At 41.8% G+C, this 22,254-nt stretch overlaps 2 protein-coding genes across 4 annotated transcripts in view; both read right to left on the reverse strand.

Moving 5' to 3' along the window:
• The window catches only part of LOC117401766 (ubiquitin-like modifier-activating enzyme 1), a 47,354-nt gene extending 31,632 nt beyond the window's left edge, over window positions 1-15,722 (reverse strand). The window contains exon 1 of one of the 2 annotated variants that reach the window (XM_034002589.3): window positions 15,381-15,722. The gene's annotated coding sequence lies outside the window, so the exon portion shown is untranslated. Of the gene's footprint in view, window positions 1-9,850; window positions 10,018-15,380 lie in introns of those variants that run through there. The other variant, XM_034002588.3, reaches the window with a different exon arrangement.
• A 2,125-nt stretch (window positions 15,723-17,847) lies between these two features.
• Window positions 17,848-22,254, reverse strand: part of LOC117401664 (caM kinase-like vesicle-associated protein) — a 35,944-nt gene continuing 31,537 nt past the window's right edge. For both annotated transcript variants that reach the window (XM_034002444.3, XM_059017185.1), the window contains 3 exons: window positions 20,786-20,864; window positions 19,934-20,021; window positions 17,848-19,167 (listed from right to left, as the gene is read on the reverse strand). In XM_034002444.3, coding sequence (XP_033858335.3) covers window positions 18,004-19,167; window positions 19,934-20,021; window positions 20,786-20,864 — 1,331 coding nt within the window. In that variant the 3' untranslated portion in view covers window positions 17,848-18,003. The remainder of the gene's footprint in view (window positions 19,168-19,933; window positions 20,022-20,785; window positions 20,865-22,254) is intronic.

Genomic DNA, 22,254 nt, shown 5'->3' on the forward strand with positions numbered 1-22,254 from the left:
TCTGTTTTGCACATTTTTGCACAACAGTTTCTGAAGGCAGTAAGGATTTTCGACCCATAACAAGTTTGTAGTTTGGATAAAGAACCCCTCTCGTTATTATTATTATTATTATTATTTATTTCTTAGCAGATGCCCTTATCCAGGGCGACTTACAATTGTTACAAGATATCACATTATTTTTACATACAATTACCCATTTATACAGTTGGGTTTTTTTACTGGAGCAATCTAGGTAAAGTACCTTGCTCAAGGGTACAGCAGCAGTGTCCTCCACCGGGGATTGAACCCATAATCCTATGGTCAAGAGTCCAGAGCCCTAACCACTACTCCACACTGCTGCCACATCTCCACACTGCTAGTCATCTATCAGACCTTAATCATGAATAAAAGGGCCCACAGTAGATTGTATTCCAGGGTTTGATGCTAAATGTAAATCAGAAATCGTGGGATATGAACTATATGCAAAACAAAACTCTAGTTGTTGGAAAACATGGATCGAGAATTGATTAGCAGTTTGCTACGCATGTGGACTGGCAGAGCTATACTGGTGTTCTTTTCTGAAAAGAAACTAATATTGCAGATAGCAGACTGTTTGGTTCAAATTGCATGTACTGCTAACAATTGATAAGAGACCTTGTGTCTACAAGCTTCTTGTCCAACATTGACCTCAAGCTAACAAGATATTGGTGCTGTGGACCAGGAGGGGCTAGGCTCTAAGACTTTTAGGAATACAAAGCATAAAGGGGCTAGAAGGCTCCCAGGGACTGCTGTTGGACCAAGAGGTTCACAGGGAGTAAGAGATAATACCACTAGGACTTGAAGGGTCTAAGGCAGAACGGAGAGAAGATGACAAAAACCAGATGTATGGACCTTTTTGGGGCACCAGGGGTTTGAGGAATGCACTGAGTTCAGAGGTCGTCACACTGGACTACACACACACACACTCACACTCACACTAAATGAAATATATGTTAACAGGATAATGAGTTGTACCTTTTCTATTGGTTAAGTGTCAGAGAAAGAGGAGGAGAAAGACACCTATGCAGAAGGGTATTTAATGTCATGCAACAATTGTAAGAACGAGTATTCTGTGTCCTGTACCTGGGACCAGACTCCCTGCATATTTCAATAAACCTAACAACTGACTGAAGAAAAGGACTCTGTGCAGTTTCTTGAATCTACTTACTCACCATCCTCTTTTTAAAGTTACATCACTAGTGGAATTTCTTTGACTGAATTTTGGAGAAATGCAAAATAACTATTTCCCAATTTGGCAAGAAAGGCATTTGTCAGTTGTTACCAATTCTGTGGATGCTTAAAGAAGTGTTTCTTCATCCGGACACATTTTCACAGAGTAACATCAATCCATGAGACACGACCGGGTTAACCAATGGACGATGCTTAAAGGGTAACTGTAATGCAAATTAATATATAACCATTTCAATAGAAAACATGTTAACTATAGTTTGACGCATTTTCAGCCTCTCCTTGAGCAGTGCATCGTATATAAAAAACATTATAACAAATTAACATTGAATATTGGAGTTCTCTTCCATCATGCTTTATGTGACGATGTTAAAATGTTATTTGCTTATTTAGGGTTTATTTGCTTAGAAAATACTAACCAGGACTGTCAGTATCAGAAAACACTGCAAAGTGTCTAAACGTTCATAAATTTACCAAAACCACATCCCTACAGATGTCATTACCAAAGATTTATGAAAAATTGTAAAGTTGCGATTCTGTGACAGTGCTGGCTGACGAAAGTAGAGACAGGACAGTTCACAAAATGCTTTGCATCTACATGAGGCTTGGAGGGTATTGTGTCCGAGACCCTTTCCATTAAGAATACGAGGATTTCAAGGATTAAAATGTATTATATTTATGCTTAAATATTGTGAAATTAATCTGCTGTAAGCTTATCTACGTGCAAAACCAAAATATGTCTATATGGAGGGACGGAGCAAATGAATGGGAGAAATGTGTGTTAGGTGTAGTTTAAACGTTAGTATACTTTCTACAAAGTGCAGTAAAATTGTGAATCAAAAACCGCATCATTGATTTAAAAAAAAAAGTAGACTACAGTTAACACTTTGATATGTTCTACAAAAACGTGCATGATTGTAAATTAGAGTAATGTACATCAATATAATGCAATGTAATTTTTTTAGGCAATTTATTTTATTTTTTTAAATATATTTCAGGATTAGCATTTTCTTTCTAATGTTACTTCACATATTAACAATGGAGAAATTGCTGAGTTTGACTGCGTGGTAACTTGTACTGTTTAAAACAAACAAAAAAAAACCTTAATATTTTTGCTTTTATTTTACAACTGGGTTTATAATGTTATTCGAGTAAAGTTTTATAGTATTGAGATGATTAAGAACTTACCAGGTCAAGAAAATGGCATTTAAATACTATTGCATTAAACTGTAGCAGGAGTTGCTGGTAATGTGGTTTCTATACTGTAAATCATTAGGTGATGATGGAAGCAAAAAATGGAGCGGCCACAAAAATGAAGCAAGATTATCCCTACCTGGAAAATACACACTGCATCGCTCCTCGACTGCCACTGGTCACAAGTCAGGCAGCAAACAATGTCACCCACATGCAGAAGTTACTGGAAATGACTGCATCCTTACACTACTTTAAGCATTCTGCTGTTCTTGTGGCCAAACTGCAGGAAGTCTGAGATGCCCCTCTTTTCAAAATCAAGGAGGTACGTGATGTTCGGTTTTCATTTTATGCAGCTTTAGAAGGAGTGTATAGATGCTGTGAACCTCTTGCTGTAATGTTTGAGCAGCAGAATGCCCCAAAAGGTAATGGCATTTTAAAAAATATTGCATTTGAGCGCCCATGCTCATGGATGTTATTCCCATTCTGACAATTAAATATGATTTTCCAGAAGACGGCTTTGGATTTGGCCACTGTGAACCCAGCTTTAGAAGCAGCCAGCAGTCTGTTAGACTGCTTACCGAGTGAAGATGGGCCCCATTTGTCCAAGTTTCTCAGAGAAGCAGGAAAATCCATGCAACAGTACAAAGGGGTGAACATCTGACACTCCAACACAGAAAGAGTGCAAGCACAGTCTAAACAAATTTAATTCAGAACATCCTGGAGCAGCTAAGCAGAAGATTCCCTAAATCTGCAACATATCTAGTTGCTGCCTTTGCAGTGCTTGGTTTAAGGGTGGTCCAATTTATTCCAGCAGATGAGTTGGATACCTTTGGAGATGACAAGACTGAGCTGCTAATACAGAAGTATGGGGAGGATAAAGGGGAGCAAAAGGCACATATCAATGCACTGGAAACAAAAGGAGAATGGCTCAGGCTGAAGAAATTGTTAAGAAACATAACCCAGCAGGTACTCTGAAAAGCCTCTACTCAGTGATACATTTCCAAATACATTGAAGAGGGGCTTCAGGGCTCAAAATGTGTTGAAGACAGCCCTCAAACAGACTGGCAAGTGACAGACAGAGTACCCCCCTTGTCCTAAGGCCTGAGGAACCTCACTGGAAGGAATTTGAGTATGGGAAGGCCCTGGAAAAGTTCAGAAACAAAAAGGAGGCTCTTCTGTACAACAGCTGCAAAAAAGTGACATGAGTATTGTAGAGACACCTTGTATCCACCAGTTTTTTAATTAATTTTTTTTACCAATATAATATCAAAAGACATTCTAAACAACTATATACTACATTATTATTATTATTATTATTATTTATTTTTTAGCAGACGCCCTTATCCAGGGCGACTTACAATTGTTACAAGATATCACATTATTTTTACATACAATTACCCATTTATACAGTTGGGTTTTTACTGGAGCAATCTAGGTAAAGTACCTTGCTCAAGGGTACAGCAGCAGTGTCCCCCCACCTGGGATTGAACCCACGACCCTCCGGTCAAGAGTCCAGAGCCCTAACCACTATTCCACACTGCTGCCCTGCTACATGAACATGACTTTGATTTTACTATTTTTTTTTTTTCTACAGAAACAAAAAAGTCAGTAAACTCTGTTGGCATGTATAAAACAAACAAAATAAGAAATGGTGGTTGGTTCGGAATCAAACATATGGACCCTCTTCACTGCAGAAAATGTCCCCCTAAAATTGGGAGGGGGCCACATTGACCCTGAATCTGTAAATCCTGAAGCAAACATAGGTGCTTGTCAGAGATATTGGGGGTATTGGGGGTTCATGTATAGCGCCTATACGCCTTTAAGAAGAAATGTAACCAATTATGTGTCATTTGGAAGATTTTCTAAAGTTGATATGCTGTTTTATTATATCTACAGAATCTCTGATATACGAAGGCAGAGTCTTGGACAGCAATCACTCCACCCTTATCAGCTGGCTTAATTGCAATCGTTACATCTTTCGTTAATTCTGTTAAAGCACATCTCTCCTCCAAAGACAAATAAGCTTGTGCAGAATACATTCTAATTTCAAGAGCTTTCATATCATCTTGTTCAGCTACGTTGCAAAAGGTGTTGATTGGTACATTCGGGCTAAAAACACTTTTTGGTTTAAACGGTGTAATGTCCCAAATAGTGTTCTCATTATCCATACGTGTGATCACATTTGTAGAAAATAAATGTCTCAATTTAATTTAAAAAATGTCTCAATTTAAAAAAAACGAAACAGACCAACCTTTTACATTAAATGAATTCTCCTTCCAAGTTGGTACAAAAGATAATCCTATTTTTTTTTTAATGCAACGTTTCATTTTAAGCTACATTTTTACACAACAGTTCTCCCACACGTTTGAGCACCATCACCTGTTGCATGAACCTGGAGTTCCCCTATTCTGCAGGTGTTATACAGCACCCCTCTGCACTGCTCAGCTGATATCCCATCATGCCTTTCTTCTTAAAGGCGTATAGGCGCTATACATGAACCCCCAATACCTCCAATATCTCTGACAAGCACCTATGTTTGCTTCAGGATTTACAGATTCAGGGTCAATGTGGCCCCCTCCCAATTTTAGGGGGACATTTTCTTCAGTGAAGAGGGTCCATATGTTTGATTCCGAACCAACCACCATTTCTTATTTTGTTTGTTTTATACATGCCAACAGAGTTTACTGACTTTTTTGTTTCTGTAGAAAAAAAAAAAAAAAAGTAAAATCAAAGTCATGTTCATGTAGCAGGGCAGCAGTGTGGAGTAGTGGTTAGGGCTCTGGACTCTTGACCGGAGGGTCGTGGGTTCAATCCCAGGTGGGGGGGACACTGCTGCTGTACCCTTGAGCAAGGTACTTTACCTAGATTGCTCCAGTAAAAACCCAACTGTATAAATGGGTAATTGTATGCAAAAATAATGTGCTATCTTGTAACAATTGTAAGTCGCCCTGGATAAGGGCGTTTCCATATGGGCGATTTGGAAACTTTGGATTATAACTTGAAAAATCGTGAGAGTGGGAGATTTCCCCCTACTGAATTTATCAATGAACTAGCATCTTTTGTTTTGAATCTGAACTATTTTAGCTTTGGAGGAGACTTCTCTACAGGTAAATGGCATCTATGGGATCAACTTTTGCTCTTAACTTTGCAAATGTATATGATGGTTTCTTTGAAGAGAAGTTTGTCTGTAATGCATCTGAAAATGTGTTAAATTTGAAATGGTACTGATGATGTGTTTTGTATCTGGATGAGGACTTAACAAGAGTTAAATGACTTCTTTCAACTTTTAAATAGTGTAAATCCAAATTTGAAACATACTCTTGAGGATGATCAGAAACAAGTTCATTTTTCGGATATGTGGATAGAAAAATCTGAAAGGGGTCTAAATCACAGCTTTGTACCAAAAAGAAACTGATAAAAATACTCCTAGCCAATAGTTTTCAATCCAATTTATTACAACATATACTCCCAAATCTAATTTGCTCAAAACAGCTATTAATAAACACTGGCATTTACTATCAACTGACCCAGCTTTAATGACACAGTTTAAAGATCCACCTTTGGTAGTTTTCAAACAAGGTTCAAATCTACGGGATAAATTGGTACATGCAAATTTTCAACCAAAAAGAAATTCCGACGCAAACTTTGTTGAGCCCAATATCGAATGGGAACTATAAGTGTGGTAAATGTGCCCAATGTAATACCATAAAAAATACTTGTTTTGCCATCCTTCAGCAGGTACAAAACGTCATACATAGGCAAGACTATACGGATGCTAAAGCAAAGGATTAGTGAACACAAAAGCTCGATACGGAGAAATGACCGGTTAAACTTAAAACTCCAGCAAGAGGAGGAAATATAGATGAGATGGTGAAGAGAGAAGCTTATTAGATTCATATGACACAGACTCAAACCCAAAGGCCTCAATGATGAATTTCATCTGCAAGCTATGTTATAAAATATGTTTCTACTTTAATTAAATAAGTATGAAAGGTGTGAGCAGACCCCATGAAAATGTATCTTATTTTTAATTTATCAATACTTTATTGTCTATTGTGGTCGAGCAGCTGTTGAGTGGCGTGTGTGGTGACGTCACGGACCAGGAAGTACCAGAAACGAAACAATGGATGGGCGGGTGAAGCTGAACGCTACTGCGCTCAGCGTATTTATTAAATAATAAAACAAAAGATTTAAACAAACAAAAACAAATAATCAAACAAATAAGCGTGCTGGTTTTAGCACCAGCACGATACTTAGCAGTTGTTTCTTAAATATGTTTTCTCTCTCCTCGTTCTCTCCGCTCCCCGTACTCTCCTCTGTACACTCTTCCCCGCAGCACGGACAGCTGCAGGTTCTTAAACTCTGGCCGAGGGGTTAACTAGCTGTTAATTATCTTATTACCCCTCAGGCCACAGCCTGCACGAGTTTAGTAAGGATGCGTGACAGAGGTAGTTAAATAAATCAGTAGCTGATCAGCCACGCATCCTCACGAGATTTTTAAAATATAAAAACAATACCAAATATGCGGCGCTTTTATCCGCGTCGCAAACAATAATACAAATCATAATAAACAGTGCACATATAAATATAGGGGCGGGACACTCCGCCACACTATATAGAAGGCTTTTTCGAACCAACGAATGACAGATTTAAAGTGCAATGCAACAATTATTTTTGAAGGGTTACCAATTGGACTAACTTACCTTGTAATGCACTGTATAACTTTTATAAAAGTGTGGTAATGTTTTTGAATTTCAATTTCCACAAATGAGTATTTACACTTATATTTTGCTGATTAGTTTGCAACAGATGCACTGTTTGGATAACACTCTGTAAATTACATGTTGTATTCTACTATTTGCCTTTTGGTATTGACTAATCTACTATTCAGAACAGAAAATAGGAGGCACTTTTTTACACAGAGAATTGTGAGGGTCTGGAACCAACTCCCCAGTAATGTTGTTGAAGCTGACACCCTGGGATCCTTCAAGAAGCTGCTTGATGAGATTCTGGGATCAATAGGCTACTAACAACCAAACGAGCAAGATGGGCTGAATGGCCTCCTCTCGTGTGTAAACTTTCTTATGTTCTTATGTACTAATCTATTTAGTTTATTTATTGATCTGTAATACATGTATATCTTCTTAAATGTAATCTGTTTGTACTTTGATAAGTGGAAGCCTATGACTAGTTATTAGAAGTTTAAGTGCTAACTCTGCTAAGCGATTGATTTGTGACACATGCATGTCCTCTATTAATGCGTCCACAGCTTCTACGAGTTGTGCTCCGACGAAGGTCTTGCGACTGAAATGTTAGTTTCTATTTTCCTTTAAAAGAATAAAAAGTTATATTTGGCAAAATAGTGTGCAGAAGTGTCACTTTGTTATCTAGTCTTCTACGCACCTGTGATGAGTCTAATCAGGAATGCAGATGTTTCATTTATTTTGAGAACAGCCAAAAACAAAAATAGTAAAGGTTTGTGTGTTGCACGTGTGCCATTAACAAAATGCCCTGAAAACGTAATAAAGAAAATAATTAACGAAGGGCTGTAATGCAGAGAAAAAGCTCATTAATTAAACAAAAAGGGAAGTCAAAAAGGTCACTGTATGAAGCTATAAAAAGTTAGACATTAACATCGCCAGTCAAATCGTAGAGTGCCTTAATAAAGTTTCGAGTCAACACGAACAGATTCTTTTTTCATCTCCTGCATCTTCAACAGCCACATCTATCCCAGATAAACTTGACTTGATTAGTGTTTATCATCAGGAGTTTAAGGATGATTTAATTGCGCAGCAGATTCACAAGTTAGATCATGAGCTGATAATATCTCTTCAGCCAAAGAAGCAGGCACGGTAATTTGAAACTTTACCATAATGAAAAACAGTAATGTAGCGTGAGTTTAGTACTAAAGCAGGGTCAGCTGTTGCAGGGTCAAACTGAACATTAAGAAAGGTGAAAAACACAAAGCATAGAAATATTTGGAACTGTAAATTAGGAAGTGTACTGCTGACAAATACTTTTACTGCAGTAAACTGTCATTCACTAAATTTAGCTCACATTGTGCTAATGAAAAAATCAAATATATGTGCTTGCTGTGTGTGGTGTACTTAAACAGCAGAACAAACTCACTGCAATTTAAACTTGTTTTCACTGAACAATAAAAACGGCAATATGTAATCTTAAGAGCTGTGTTGCATGCTGTCAGATCAAAACTTCACAAAGGCATGGGAGCTGCAGCATTTTATTTCCCATAGTACAACTGTGCACAATTAAAAGGCGAGGTCACCAGTTCCATACACAGTCTTGCATTGCAGGGGCCTTGATGAGCCAAAGGTCCAGTCTTGCTTTGCTGTCAGCAGTGCTGAAATAAAGCTCTTTCGTTGCACTAATGGAGTTCTTTGTCAGACACTACAAGCAGACCACTACTAAATCTAGCACATGCTTCAACCATGCAAAAATACTCCAGAATCACCTATTTTTAAAAGTCCCAATTGAAAACCCTGCCTGTAACATACAACCAGATTCAGTAACTTACGAGAAACTAAAAAAAAAAAACAGAAGGAAACGATTTATATATATAAAAAAATGAATACAATGTTTTGCTTGAATACTTCTAGTGTAAAAGCTGTGGTGCTTTAACATTAACACATAAACATGCATTGTGTTCTGTGACCGAAAACATGCTTCAAATCAAGTCTAATTTCTCTCTGCCTTAGTCTTCCTACGTACAGCACACCGTACTGTCAATATAACACGCTGTCATTATTTTAAGGAACACACACAAAACAGGATTAAAATAACTATCCATTGTCTACAGTTCGAGAGACACCGGTCTGGGTATAGTTTAAAAACCATTTTTACAACGTGATTTCGAAACGAACTTAACTCCTTAAGATAAAATAAAATTATTGTACTAAAATTAGCTGGATTTTATATCTCCAAGGATAGAGACTAACCGGAACGGGGCCTAAGAAAAACACATGCTCTATGCAAATGGTACACCGTTTCTTTAAACAAATGAATGAATTAACAAATTCTGCAACTACACAAAACCGGCATGGTATTAATGCCGGCGGAAAAGAATAGTTTTTAAAAAACCGTAAAGCTTACTTCCCGATTCTCCAGCCGAGGGTCTTGCTGTGTAGCCAGGTTTACAGACTTTGATCATATATATCCGAGACAAAGGCATATTTTGATATTTAAACTCTAAGCACACGTCAGAAGGCCCAAATATTACTCTACACTAAAGTAACAGTCTGTTGTTGCTGATATCGTTTTGTCATTCACAGACTGTTTTTGTTTTGTTTTTTTCGTCTCCAGTTCACTCAATTGCGATAACCGTAGCCCAAGCCCTATTGATTTTATTTTAAAATTTAAAAATGACACCACCGTTGCAAATTTCTGCAATACTACCGGGGTCTGACAAAGATATACAAACACAAGGCCTTACCAATAATCCTTCGCTTTCCCCCTCAGTGCCTGGAATCCGCGCCTCGGTCGTATCAACGTGATTTTTTTTTATTTATTTTTTTTCTTCCTTGTGTTAATAATATTTAAACTGAACTGTTATACTGTCGAGTCACTGTTACTGCAACCGGGAACAAAACCAAAATGGCAGTAGAGGCCAGGGCTCATGTAATATTCAGCAGCAGGGCGTGAACAATCGAACCTATGCTAATTCCCGCGCGCTCTCTGGATGGCAGCCTATAGCGTCTAGAAGCACAAGACCACCCCCCGTGCTCATGAATAATTCACACCCAACAATTACTTTTCTTTGAAGGTTCATTAATATTAAAGTTACAGCCTCGTGTGCCGGGAAAAAAAAGTTGGTCTGTTCCAAACCCGTTCTAAACTGTTTAATTGAACCAATTAAAACTCCAGCCAAACCCGTATGTAATTAATTATATAATTATAGTAACATATTTTATTGCATAGATTTCCAGTAAACACTAATTTGGTTTACATTACTAGTTTTTGTATTTATTATTATTATTATTATTATTATTATTATTATTATTATTATTATTATTTATTTCTTAGCAGACGCCCTTATCCAGGGCGACTTACAGTCGTAAACAAAAACACATTTCAAGGATCACAGTACAAGTAATAATACAATTAAGAGCAAGATAAATACAATGACTTTGGTTTTATTCATGCAATCTAGTCACACTCAGTGACACCTCATTTATCCACGGACGTGGATAAATTAAGTTCAACCATAGTACTCACTGAACAGGGCTGAGACAAGACACAAGTTTACATTAAAAGCAGAGTCAATTTATCTGCAGAACAAGAAAAAGAAAACTTGTTTTTGCTGTGCTTCCCTGAGCTACAGTGAAGCTCAGACATCGATAACCTCCATCTGCTGCAAGCTGCCACCACAGCACGCCTACTTAGTGACAGCACAGCAACGGAGGGAACTTCTGCAGCTTAAACAGCATGCGGGTCACGTAAACAAACTGGACAGCTAACAGCAGGGATGGAAATAAGACTTGGATAACAGTTTCACACATTCCAGGTTTTACTACTAGCTTTATTTGCAACAGTGTACAGGTAACAAGCTCAGGTGTGTTATTAAACTCCTAGTAAAACCAGGAACAGATCAAACTGCTATGCAATGGGAGTCTTCCTACCATCCCTCCAACAGCATCCAGTTTATGGCCATCCACGTCAAACGGTCATTGCAGTGTGGAGTAGTGGTTAGGGCTCTGGACTCTTGACCGGAGGGTCGTGGGTTCAATCCCAGGTGGGGGGCACTGCTGCTGTACCCTTGAGCAAGGTACTTCACCTAGATTGCTCCAGTAAAAAAACCCAACTGTATAAATGGGTAATTGTATGTAAAAATAATGTAATTGTATGTAAAAATAATGTGATATCTTGTAACAATTGTAAGTCGCCCTGGATAAGGGCGTCTGCTAAGAAATAAATAACTAGCATCACAATAATAATGTAAATCTGTTAGTGACAGTTTGACCCTTCATATTCCCTCAGCTAATGCTATCCTCTGCGCCTGGGATATAGTGACACCGATCATACGTACACTACATACTGTGCAATTGTCACGAAACCTGGAACTGGCATTATTTACAATGAGTTTGTGAGTGTATGTCACTCTCAGGATATATGGAGGACGTCTGTGTGTGTGTCACGCCTTCCTTTTTTTTGGTATATCAGGAGAACTTAAAACATAATATTGGATTGAAAGGATAGGGTATCCAGAGCACACCTGAGGTCAATTATTTTAACAATTACAGCAGAATTGTTTGCTAAAATTACAATGTCGATTTGTACAATTATGCTGCAGTAATCACACTAAAAAGTAACAAAGGTGCGCACATCAGCAGGTTTACTTTATTTTAAATAACCAAGCAATAATCACAATACAGAAACATACTACATACATTTTTATTTTCAAATAAATGGGGTCACCAAAAGTGGTTGATCATAAATGCTTAAACTGTAACTGATCAATTATATCTTAATTGTATTAATATTTGTACTGTGATTCTTGAAACGTATTTTTGTTTACGACTGTAAGTCGCCCTGGATAAGGGCGTCTGCTAAGAAATATTTAATAATAATAATAATAATAATATACAGGTGTGCCCAGGTTAAACTACAATGAGTAACTGTAATTGAAATCAATTCAATTACACAATTATAATTGATCCCAGGCCTAATCTAGAGTGCTGTTACTTTTTTATGACGCTACAAGTTCCCACTACAGTAAGGAAAAGGCTTTGACAATGTTTAAACATTCAGGAAAATAATTTGGAACAGTTTCTAAACTATTTGCATTTGCTTATAGGCAAAGAAAGGACTTTTGGTTTGTGATAAAAAAAAAAAAAAAATCCTGTAATTTATCAGTGATGATTCTAAAGAAAAAAATCCTGGTAAATACTGGGGGTCAATAGTCAAGGATGTTGGGAAAAGATGACAACCTGCTTGTGTGACTCAATCTTATTTTAGGGAAAATATAAGATGTAATGTAGCTCTAGTGGTTAGAGCTGGGAGACTGGATGGAAGGAAAGCAGTTTGGCTTAACTGAGGGACTGAGTCAGTGTGGGCTAGTGCCTGGAGCTGAGGGACAAAGGAAGGGAAGCAGTGTGGAGGTGGGACTGGGAGGGAGGCAGTGTGGAGGTGGGACAGGGAGGGAGGCAGTGTGGAGGTGGGGCTAGGAGGGAGGCAGTGTGGAGGTGGGGCTAGGAGGGAGGCAGTGTGGAGGTGGGGCTAGGAGGGAGGCAGTGTGGAGGTGGGGCTGGGAGGGAGGCAGTGTGGAGGTGGGGCTGGGAGGGAGGCAGTGTGGAGGTGGGACAGGGAGGGAGGCAGTGTGGAGGTGGGGCTGGGAGGGAGGCAGTGTGGAGGTGGGGCTGGGAGGGAGGCAGTGTGGAGGTGGGGCTGGGAGGGAGGCAGTGTGGAGGTGGGGCTGGGAGGGAGGCAGTGTGGAGGTGGGACAGGGAGGGAGGCAGTGTGGAGGTGGGACAGGGAGGGAGGCAGTGTGGAGGTGGGGCTGGGAGGGAGGCAGTGTGGAGGTGGGACTGGGAGGCAGTGTGGAGGTGGGACTGGGAGGGAGGCAGTGTGCAGGTGGGACTGGGAGGGAGGCAGTGTGCAGGTGGGACTGGGAGGCAGTGTGGAGGTGGGGCTGGGAGGGAGGCAGTGTGGAGGTGGGGCTGGGAGGCAGTGTGGAGGTGGGGCTGGGAGGGAGGCAGTGCGGAGGTGGGACTGGGAGGGAGGCAGTGCGGAGGTGGGACTGGGAGGGAGGCAGTGTGGAGGTGGGACTGGGAGGGAGGCAGTGTGGAGGTGGGACTGGGAGGCAGTGTGGAGGTGGGACTGGGAGGGAGGCAGTGTGCAGGTGGGACTGGGAGGGAGGCAGTGTGCAGGTGGGACTGGGAGGCAGTGTGGAGGTGGGGCTGGGAGGGAGGCAGTGTGGAGGTGGGGCTGGGAGGCAGTGTGGAGGTGGGGCTGGGAGGGAGGCAGTGCGGAGGTGGGACTGGGAGGGAGGCAGTGCGGAGGTGGGACTGGGAGGGAGGCAGTGTGGAGGTGGGACTGGGAGGCAGTGTGGAGGTGGGACTGGGAGGGAGGCAGTGCGGAGGTGGGACTGGGAGGGAGGCAGTGCGGAGGTGGGACTGGGAGGGAGGCAGTGTGGAGGTGGGGCTGGGAGGGAGGCAGTGTGGAGGTGGGACTGGGAGGCAGTGTGGAGGTGGGACTGGGAGGGAGGCAGTGTGCAGGTGGGACTGGGAGGGAGGCAGTGTGCAGGTGGGACTGGGAGGCAGTGTGGAGGTGGGGCTGGGAGGGAGGCAGTGTGGAGGTGGGGCTGGGAGGCAGTGTGGAGGTGGGGCTGGGAGGGAGGCAGTGCGGAGGTGGGACTGGGAGGGAGGCAGTGCGGAGGTGGGACTGGGAGGGAGGCAGTGTGGAGGTGGGACTGGGAGGCAGTGTGGAGGTGGGACTGGGAGGGAGGCAGTGCGGAGGTGGGACTGGGAGGGAGGCAGTGCGGAGGTGGGACTGGGAGGGAGGCAGTGCGGAGGTGGGACTGGGAGGGAGACAGTGCGGAGGTGGGACTGGGAGGGAGACAGTGCGGAGGTGGGGCTGGGAGGGAGGCAGTGTGGAGGTGGGGCTGGGAGGGAGGCAGTGTGCAGGTGGGGCTGGGAGGGAGGCAGTGTGCAGGTGGGACTGGGAGGGAGGCAGTGTGGAGGTGGGACTGGGAGGGAGGCAGTGTGGAGGTGGGACTGGGAGGGAGGCAGTGTGGAGGTGGGACTGGGAGGGAGGCAGTGTGGAGGTGGGACTGGGAGGCAGTGTGGAGGAGGGACTGGGAGGGAGGCAGTGTGGTTTAGTGGTTACACCTGAAGGACTGGGAGGGAGGCAGTGTGGCCTAGATATGTGCCAAGTGCAGGGAAGCTGTGTGTCCCATTAGTTGTATAACTGAAATGCCTGGAGGGGAGATTAGTCTGGTCCTGTGATTCGAATTGGGGGACTGGAAGTGATGGGGGCACCGTATGATTCAGTGTTACTGGGAAATAACGGAACCCTCTCGTTACACCGGGAGCCCGTATTGCGACAACCGCCATGCATATGCAAACACACAACGGATTTATTTATAAAAGTTATAACAATATACAATAAACAATTGACTCAATACAAGTTAATAATAATAATAATAATAATAATAATAATAATAATGGCAATCGTTTCGATAAAATGTTTTTTTTTTTTTTAGACAAGACGACTCACAAAATCAGTACATCAGCTAGCCTTTGTTATATGAACCCCGGACCCAACTCGAGTTACACTCGCAGGCAAACGGCGGGAGTATATTATATATATGGGTCGGGGTAGATTTGGGGGTTAGGGTTTGAAATCCACTGCCGGGAGCTAAGAGCAAAAAACAAATAAGGCCCCGAAGCCCGAGACGAACTCCGTTACTCATTTTTTATTTATTATTCTCCTAAAAAATAAAAATAAGTTGCACAGCCAGGGCCGGTATACCGACATTAACGTACGCGTGTTTTATACAATTCCCCCGCTAGTACGAACGTGTCTTAAGGACAACCCTCGAATTAACAAAATACAATATTTAAAAAGTGCGACTGGAGGCAGTTTTTAGCTATATTACTTTATCCGACAGCCACCTAACTTCACAATAAACTTGTAACCAACACCGTTAAGTGTACTTTAGACTCACTGTGCTGCTACTAATACTAGTCATTTATTACATATCCACATTACACGGACTACAAGTTATGCCAGTATTATATATTATTATTCCCTAGCCAGTATTGGACAGACGAACAAGTACGCACGATTCCCACTCGCCACCGCAATTATACATTAACATTACTGCTGTCTGTTCCCTGCCCTATTATTTATATATATATATATATATATATATATATATATATATATATATATATATATATATATAGCTGTGCATGACTGATATGAACAAATACAATTTATAAAATGATCACAGTTCAACTTACCACATCCAATGTTGCTCAGGCCTCTCCTGTGATATCAATTCTCTCCAGTAAAAAATAGAGTTTGCAGTAACGGTTTTTCGTTTCGGGAGAAACCGAGTAGACAACACGATCCTGTCAACAACACCGCCTAACAAGCAAGCAGCAGCGCGGCGTGGAGCTACCCGCACTACATGTGCAGAGAAAGCGGCTCACCGAGGGGCTGTACGCCGCTATCAGCGCGGGGGAGGGCGGACCGGAATAACGTTCAAAAGCAGGCAACCGGAGCAGCGTAACACAAATAAATATTGATTTTAAAACATTTAAAATATAAATTGCAAATTATACACGCAGTTTTGTGGAAGGGCCACGCTACGGGGTTTATTATTTTGTTAAAATATTTTCAGCCCCCCCCCCTTATGTTCGGATCTAAGCTCTACCCAAGGAGACCTGGCCGCAGTTGGTGATGGGGAATGTAGTTTTATGTGCGTATTACTTTTTTGAGCTGGTATAATTTTGAAGAGTGATAATGATAATTTAATAGTAAACCAGGAAATTAAAATGGCTGAGATTCAGAATTCAGCTGAGAGTGTTTCACGTGTGTGTGTGTGTGCACAGTTCAGCTGGCTGTGTTTGTCCAGTTTGTGTGCTATGTTTATTTCACGTACAAAAAACCTGTTTATTTTGTGTCACGTACAAAATAAACAGGTTTAGTCTAAAAGGTGTATAAAGCCCAGTGTGTTAAAGTGGTAGGCCCTTGCGTTTAGCAATTTACATTGGGGGTCGTAGTTTAAATTGAAATTAAACCCACTTAACAATACTACTACTGCTAATAATAAGGTACATATATATATATATATATATATATATATATATATATATATATATATATATATATATATAAGTTTGAGAAAAAGGAAAACTGCTGTGTACCAAAATGATCAATAAGAAAAAAGAAAAAAAAGAGAAGGATATTTCAGGTACTTAAAAAGGTAGAATAATTGATTACAAATCAATTATCAGGACGTTTCGGACTACAAGTCCTTCATCGGCTGAATACAAAAAAACAGTGCTTGAAGAAGTTGATAAAAAACAAACAAGTAGTCTTTTGAACAAAATTCCAGAATGTTGATGATGATGATGATGACCTCAGAATAGAATGTTCATTCCAAATGGCTCCAAAGTGCCTAGCTTGAAAATAAGTTCACATTCCTTTTGTTTCCTGACAGCATTAGCGCCATAGCATTGAACCATCCCACAAATTGTGATGTCTTCTATAGTGTGGTCATTTCTGTTAAAATGTCTGGCGACAGGAAAGGCAGAGGTGTTAATTCGTATACTTCTCAGATGCTCCACGAAGCGATCAGCCAAGCGTCATTTGGTTTCACCAATATATAGCTTGCTACATTTGATGCAGCCGATGCAATATACTACTCCTTTACTAATGCAAGCAAAAGTATCATGGATAGTAAATGAGGATTTTGCTCCCTTAACTACTGTGTTGCTGTGAATGTATTTACAAGTTGCACAGCGTGACCTGTTGCATGGAAACGTACCCTTAAGACTGTCCAGATTGGGTCGAATGTTACTGTGGACCAGATGCTCTCTTAGATTTTTGTCTCTTCTGTATGACATTAGAGGAGGGTTATTGAAAATAGGATCATCTTGAAGAATGCTAAAATGCAATTATATATATATATATATATATATATATATATATATGACCAGACCGCTTCAAGCATGTGTGTCTGCCGTCCTGCAGATTAAACTTGCCCTGAGAGCAGGGCTGGCCAATCACAGTGCTGGAGAGCTGCAGGGTCTTTCCTTAGTTGGTCAACAGTAACGTTTCTCCCCAGATCTTTAGCCTTTGATGATTTAAATGACACCCAGAAAACTTGCAGGGTTGTGGCCCTCCAGGACCAGGGTTGCCCCCCCCCTGCCCCCACGCCTTAGAGAATGGAAACAAACTGGGAAGTAAACCTGCACCAGATATGGTCTGCCTTAGATATGCTACACGGGGTAAATCAGACTTCTTTATAGAACTAAGAGATAGCACCATCTAGTGATCTGCACTTGTGATTCCTTTTGTCTTTGCCTGCAATACACTAGCTGTGCAGTAGATGGCGCTGACACTGAACATCCATTCAGATCATGTAACTATATTCAACTCTGCTAGCCCCACCTACTCAACATTTATATAGACCAGGGGTGTCCAATCACAGCCCTGGAGGGCAATTCCACTCCAGATTTAACAGGTAAAAATTACATAATTAAGTACTTCAGGATCTGGATGGGGGTTTAACCATTCAGAACAGGGTTTGAACAAAGACCAGGAGTGGACCCCTGATATAGAGTAGACGGGGCTAGTTGAAAAGTCACACTGTCACATGCGGTTTAGAAATGACATTTGAGGTGTAGAAATCTACGGTACACAAATGTTTACTATGTGATTGAAATGAACACACACACACACATTGGAACGTCCTTTTTTCAAAGTTTTATTGAAAGAATTTGAGAATACAGAATGCAGAAATCACAGCAAGAAGCTGCTCAGTCGATAAAGGAAAAGCAATAGGAAAGTAGATTTGTATTTTTTTCCCCACATTAAAAATGCGTGGCTCTGCCTTCTCAGTCGCTGCTTTCATCCCTAGACATGCTCCCTCTCTGATTGGCTCCTGTTGCTGTCAGCTCCGCCGTCCTCGTGTGTGATTGGCTCCTCGGAGTGGGAGTCCGCTGCTGGGACAATGGTGAGGCGTGGGAGGCTGGGTCTAGACCCACCCGCTCCACCCCCTCTCTCTAGAACCTGCCTCCGATCTAAAAATGGGCTCCTGTGATCTAGAACATGCCTCTCCCTCTGCTCTGAGACTGACGGTGAGTGATCAAGAACAGAATGCCTGTAACCTAGCTCCCTTTCTGAATCTCGCCTGTCGCTGATCTGCTCTAGAAGGGAGGGCATTTCCCCTTCAATCTTCTCTAAAACGGCTGCCATCTGCTTCTCGATTTGTTCTATCACTGTGTCCATTTTCCACTTGTCTTCACCTAGAACGGTGATCACTGGCTTCTGATCTAGAACGCTAGCAGCAGCTGCCCTGTCAGTCATTTTTGCCTTGTCCTGCTCTTGAAAGACAGCCATCTCTCCCCGGTGTTGATCTAGAAGCGATTTTTTGTCACCCTGATCTTGAGTGTGGCCCGGTTCCTTGTCTCTCCGATCTAGAACAGCTGTCATTTTGCGCTGTTCTAAAGCGGCAGGAGACTTCCTCTCCGTTTGACCCGGAACCCCATGCAATTTCCTATCCTCACTCTGATCAAGAACAATGACCTTCTTACTCTGGCTTTGATCTGGAGTGGATTTCCTCTCACTGTGATCGTGACAGCCCGTCGTCTTCTCCTCCCGATTGTGATCTAGAATAGCGATGGCCGTTCTGGGCTCCTTGCGATCTAGAACCTTGGCAAGCGAGGGCTTGGTTTGATCTGGAACCTTGTTCTCACTTCCGTGATCTAGAACGGCTGCCATTTTCCAAGAGCTGGTCTCTCCCGGAGCGGCTTTGCTCTTGGGTTCTGGAAGGTTTGGCCGAGCGGGGGAGGGCTGGGGGGGGAGAGGAGGGGGGTTGGAGTGATCTGGAAGGTTACCCATGGTAGCTGTGGGAGACAGGCCGACGGAAGGGCTCAGAATCAGCATGGCGGGGGGCTTGTGCGACTGCTGGTTCTCCGAAGGTTCCGGAAGGTTCTCGATGGTGACCTCGTGAGAGACGCTCATGGAACTCCTCGGGGTGCGGAGTCTCTGCATGAAGGTGGTGACTCGGATTGCTTTCTGAAACGAGAGGGAGAGAGAAGCGTGTTAACTCAGGAATACCTACAAAACACTGCATAGCCCTCACCCTAACCCATACCTATAAAACAGTGCATAGCCCTAACAATAACCGTAACCCATACCTAAAAAACACTGCATAGCCCTCACCCTAACCCATACCTACAAAACACTGCATAGCCCTCACCCTAACCCATATCTATAAAACACTGCATAGCCCTAACAATAACCGTAACCCATACCTAAAAAACACTGCATAGCCCTCACACTAACCCATACCTATAAAACACTGCATAGCCCTAACAATAACCGTAACCCATACCTAAAAAACACTGCATAGCCCTCACCCTAACCTATACCTACAAAACACTGCATAGCCCTAACAATAACCGTAACCCATACCTAAAAAACACTGCATAGCCCTCACACTAACCCATACCTACAGAAAACTCAGCAGTGCTACATTTAGAAAAACTATCTTCATAAATTCAATGGCAAGCGTTTCCACTAGAAGTCTTTCTCAGCGTCTTCAATAGAAACACTAAAAGAAACTTCATAAATTCAACGGCAAACGTTTCCACTAGAAGTCTTTCTCAGCGTCTTCAATAGAAACACTAAAAGAAACTTCATAAATTCAACGGCAAACGTTTCCACTAGAAGTCTTTCTCAGCGTCTTCAATAGAAACACTACAAGAATATTATGCCTGTCATGCTCTGCTCTGGTGTTACCCCACAGGGGTGGAAAGGGGTAAAAGGGCATCTTCCTTACCCTCCATTTTGCTTTGGCAAAGTTCTTCTCGATCTGAGCACAGACGCCATCCTTCAGATTCTTCTCTGATGCTCCGCCCCCAGCGATCCTAGAAACAGGAAGCAGCAGTCAGGCTGTTTTTTTATGTGTGCTAAATTCTAAAGCTCAAGCCTGTGAGTAACACCCTCCACTTTCACGGCTGCGTGTTTGTAACAGGTTGTGTAATATATGGGTTTTGTCACCAGTTGGTGAGATGATGTTAAAAGCTGTAAAACCACAAATGCAGACAAACCGGCTCTTTTGCATTGTGGTTGAGACGCTCGCCCTGTTACACATTCAGTGTGATGAGCACGACGCAGATCAGCAGTATGTACAGAATAGTAGAGAAATGTGCAGTTTTGAAAGAAGCACCTGTTTTGGCACATCTGTATTTTCAATTTTCAATTTTAAAACAGAACGTATTTCGGCTTTCTGCTAGTCTTGCAATTCCTAGGTCACACAGGAAGTGCAATTGTCCCCACCCCCTTTAATGCCTTCTTTCCTGTCTTTAACCAACCAGCTGCCTTCTATTGACTGAGTAACCTGACCCTGTAAAGACACTGACTGATCTAGCCTATACTACATGTCTAGAATAGTATTGAATAAGCTTATTGAAAACTGGATATTTAAGACCTTAATTAGGTAAGCGAATGAGGTGTTAGTATCATATTAAAATGACTGATTTACAGTATGTGGAATAGAATTGGATAACAACAGAAAAAGCGGTTCTCAACACATATGGCAAAATGTGACCATCTCCACTATATCCCTTGGGGTGGTGATATAAACTGCATTATATGAGATACACCCATGTGAACCTACTCCCGCACTCACCACTCATGACACAGAGCGTCCTGCGCAGAGATCCGCAGCAACTGGTCCACTTCCATCAATCGACACACCAGCGCCTTGGCTGCAGGAAACACACCAGTATGAGCCAGTTAAACCAGGACACCCCCAACCAAACCAGTATCAACTGGAATGCCCTTCTTCCCTATACATACTGTTTCGATCTCTTATGGTCCAAGATTTTATAATAGTCATCACTTTTATATTTGTTCTGTTTAAATTACTGTTTTTATTACATGCGTATATAACTGGGTTATATCATTTGGTACTAGTATTGTTATTACTATTATTTGTTTATTTAGCAGACGCCTTTATCCAAGGCGGCTTACAGAGACTAGGGTGTGTGAACTATGCATCAGCTGCAGAGTCACTTACAATTACGTCTCACCCGAAAGACGGAGCACAAGGAGGTGAAGTGACTTGCTCAGGGTCACACAATGAGTCAGTGGCTGAGGTGGGATTTGAACCGGGGACCTCCTGGTTACAAGCCCTTTTCTTTAATCACTGGACCACACAGCCTCCTATCTTAAAGTAATTGTAGCTACAAAATAATTCCATAAATCGTACACATGTTGCCCTTTCATTAGCTACATAGGTATCAAATGTGTAGTTTTGAAAGAAACACATGTATTTTCATTTGGAACACATGATATCTGGTAGGTTAAGTTTGTCTCTACCTTTTTCAAAAGAAATATGTTAAACTTGCACTTCCTGGGTCATTTCACACAAGCAGTGTCTTCTGGGTCACTCCTCCCTCCAGCTGGTTGGTTAATGACAGAAAAGAAGCCATTTAAGGGGTGGGGTCAATTTCACTCTCCAGGTTACCAAGGAAGTGCTGCACTATCTGTAAGCACTGACATCACAGAGAGGTGTCTAATCTAGTACAGTACCAGATACCGTGTTTTAAAATCAAAGTACATGTTTGCTAGAGCATGTGTTTCTTTCAAAGCTGCACATTTGAGACCTGTGTAGCGAATGGGAGTGCACAGCAGGTGAGATTCAAGGAGGTTTGTTTAATCTCTCCGGGTTTTAATGATAGTAATGAATCAATGTATTACAATGTTTCCTGAGCATCACCCCTCCCTGTGTTTGTCAGAGAAAGGATTCAGAAAAAAAGCGATTTTATACATGGAGTAAAAATTTCAAATCCTCTTATAAATGTTTACCACAGTAAATGTGCACAGTAACTCTGCATAACTCTGTGCTTTACAATGCTTTAGTCCATTTTGATATGCTTTTACTATGGGAAACTTTTATAAGGGTTAGTTTAGCAGGTTTTTTTTAATATGCTTTACCAGACCTCTCTGTGCTTTACAATGCTTCCCTATGCTTTACCAGACCTCTCTGTGCTTTACAATGCTTCCCTATGCTTTACCAGACCTCTCTGTGCTTTACAATGCTTCCCTATGCTTTACCAGACCTCTCTGTGCTTTACAATGCTTCCCTATGCTTTA

The sequence above is a fragment of the Acipenser ruthenus genome, chromosome 55 (assembly GCF_902713425.1).
Source record: "Acipenser ruthenus chromosome 55, fAciRut3.2 maternal haplotype, whole genome shotgun sequence".
Lineage (NCBI taxonomy): Eukaryota > Metazoa > Chordata > Actinopteri > Acipenseriformes > Acipenseridae > Acipenser > Acipenser ruthenus.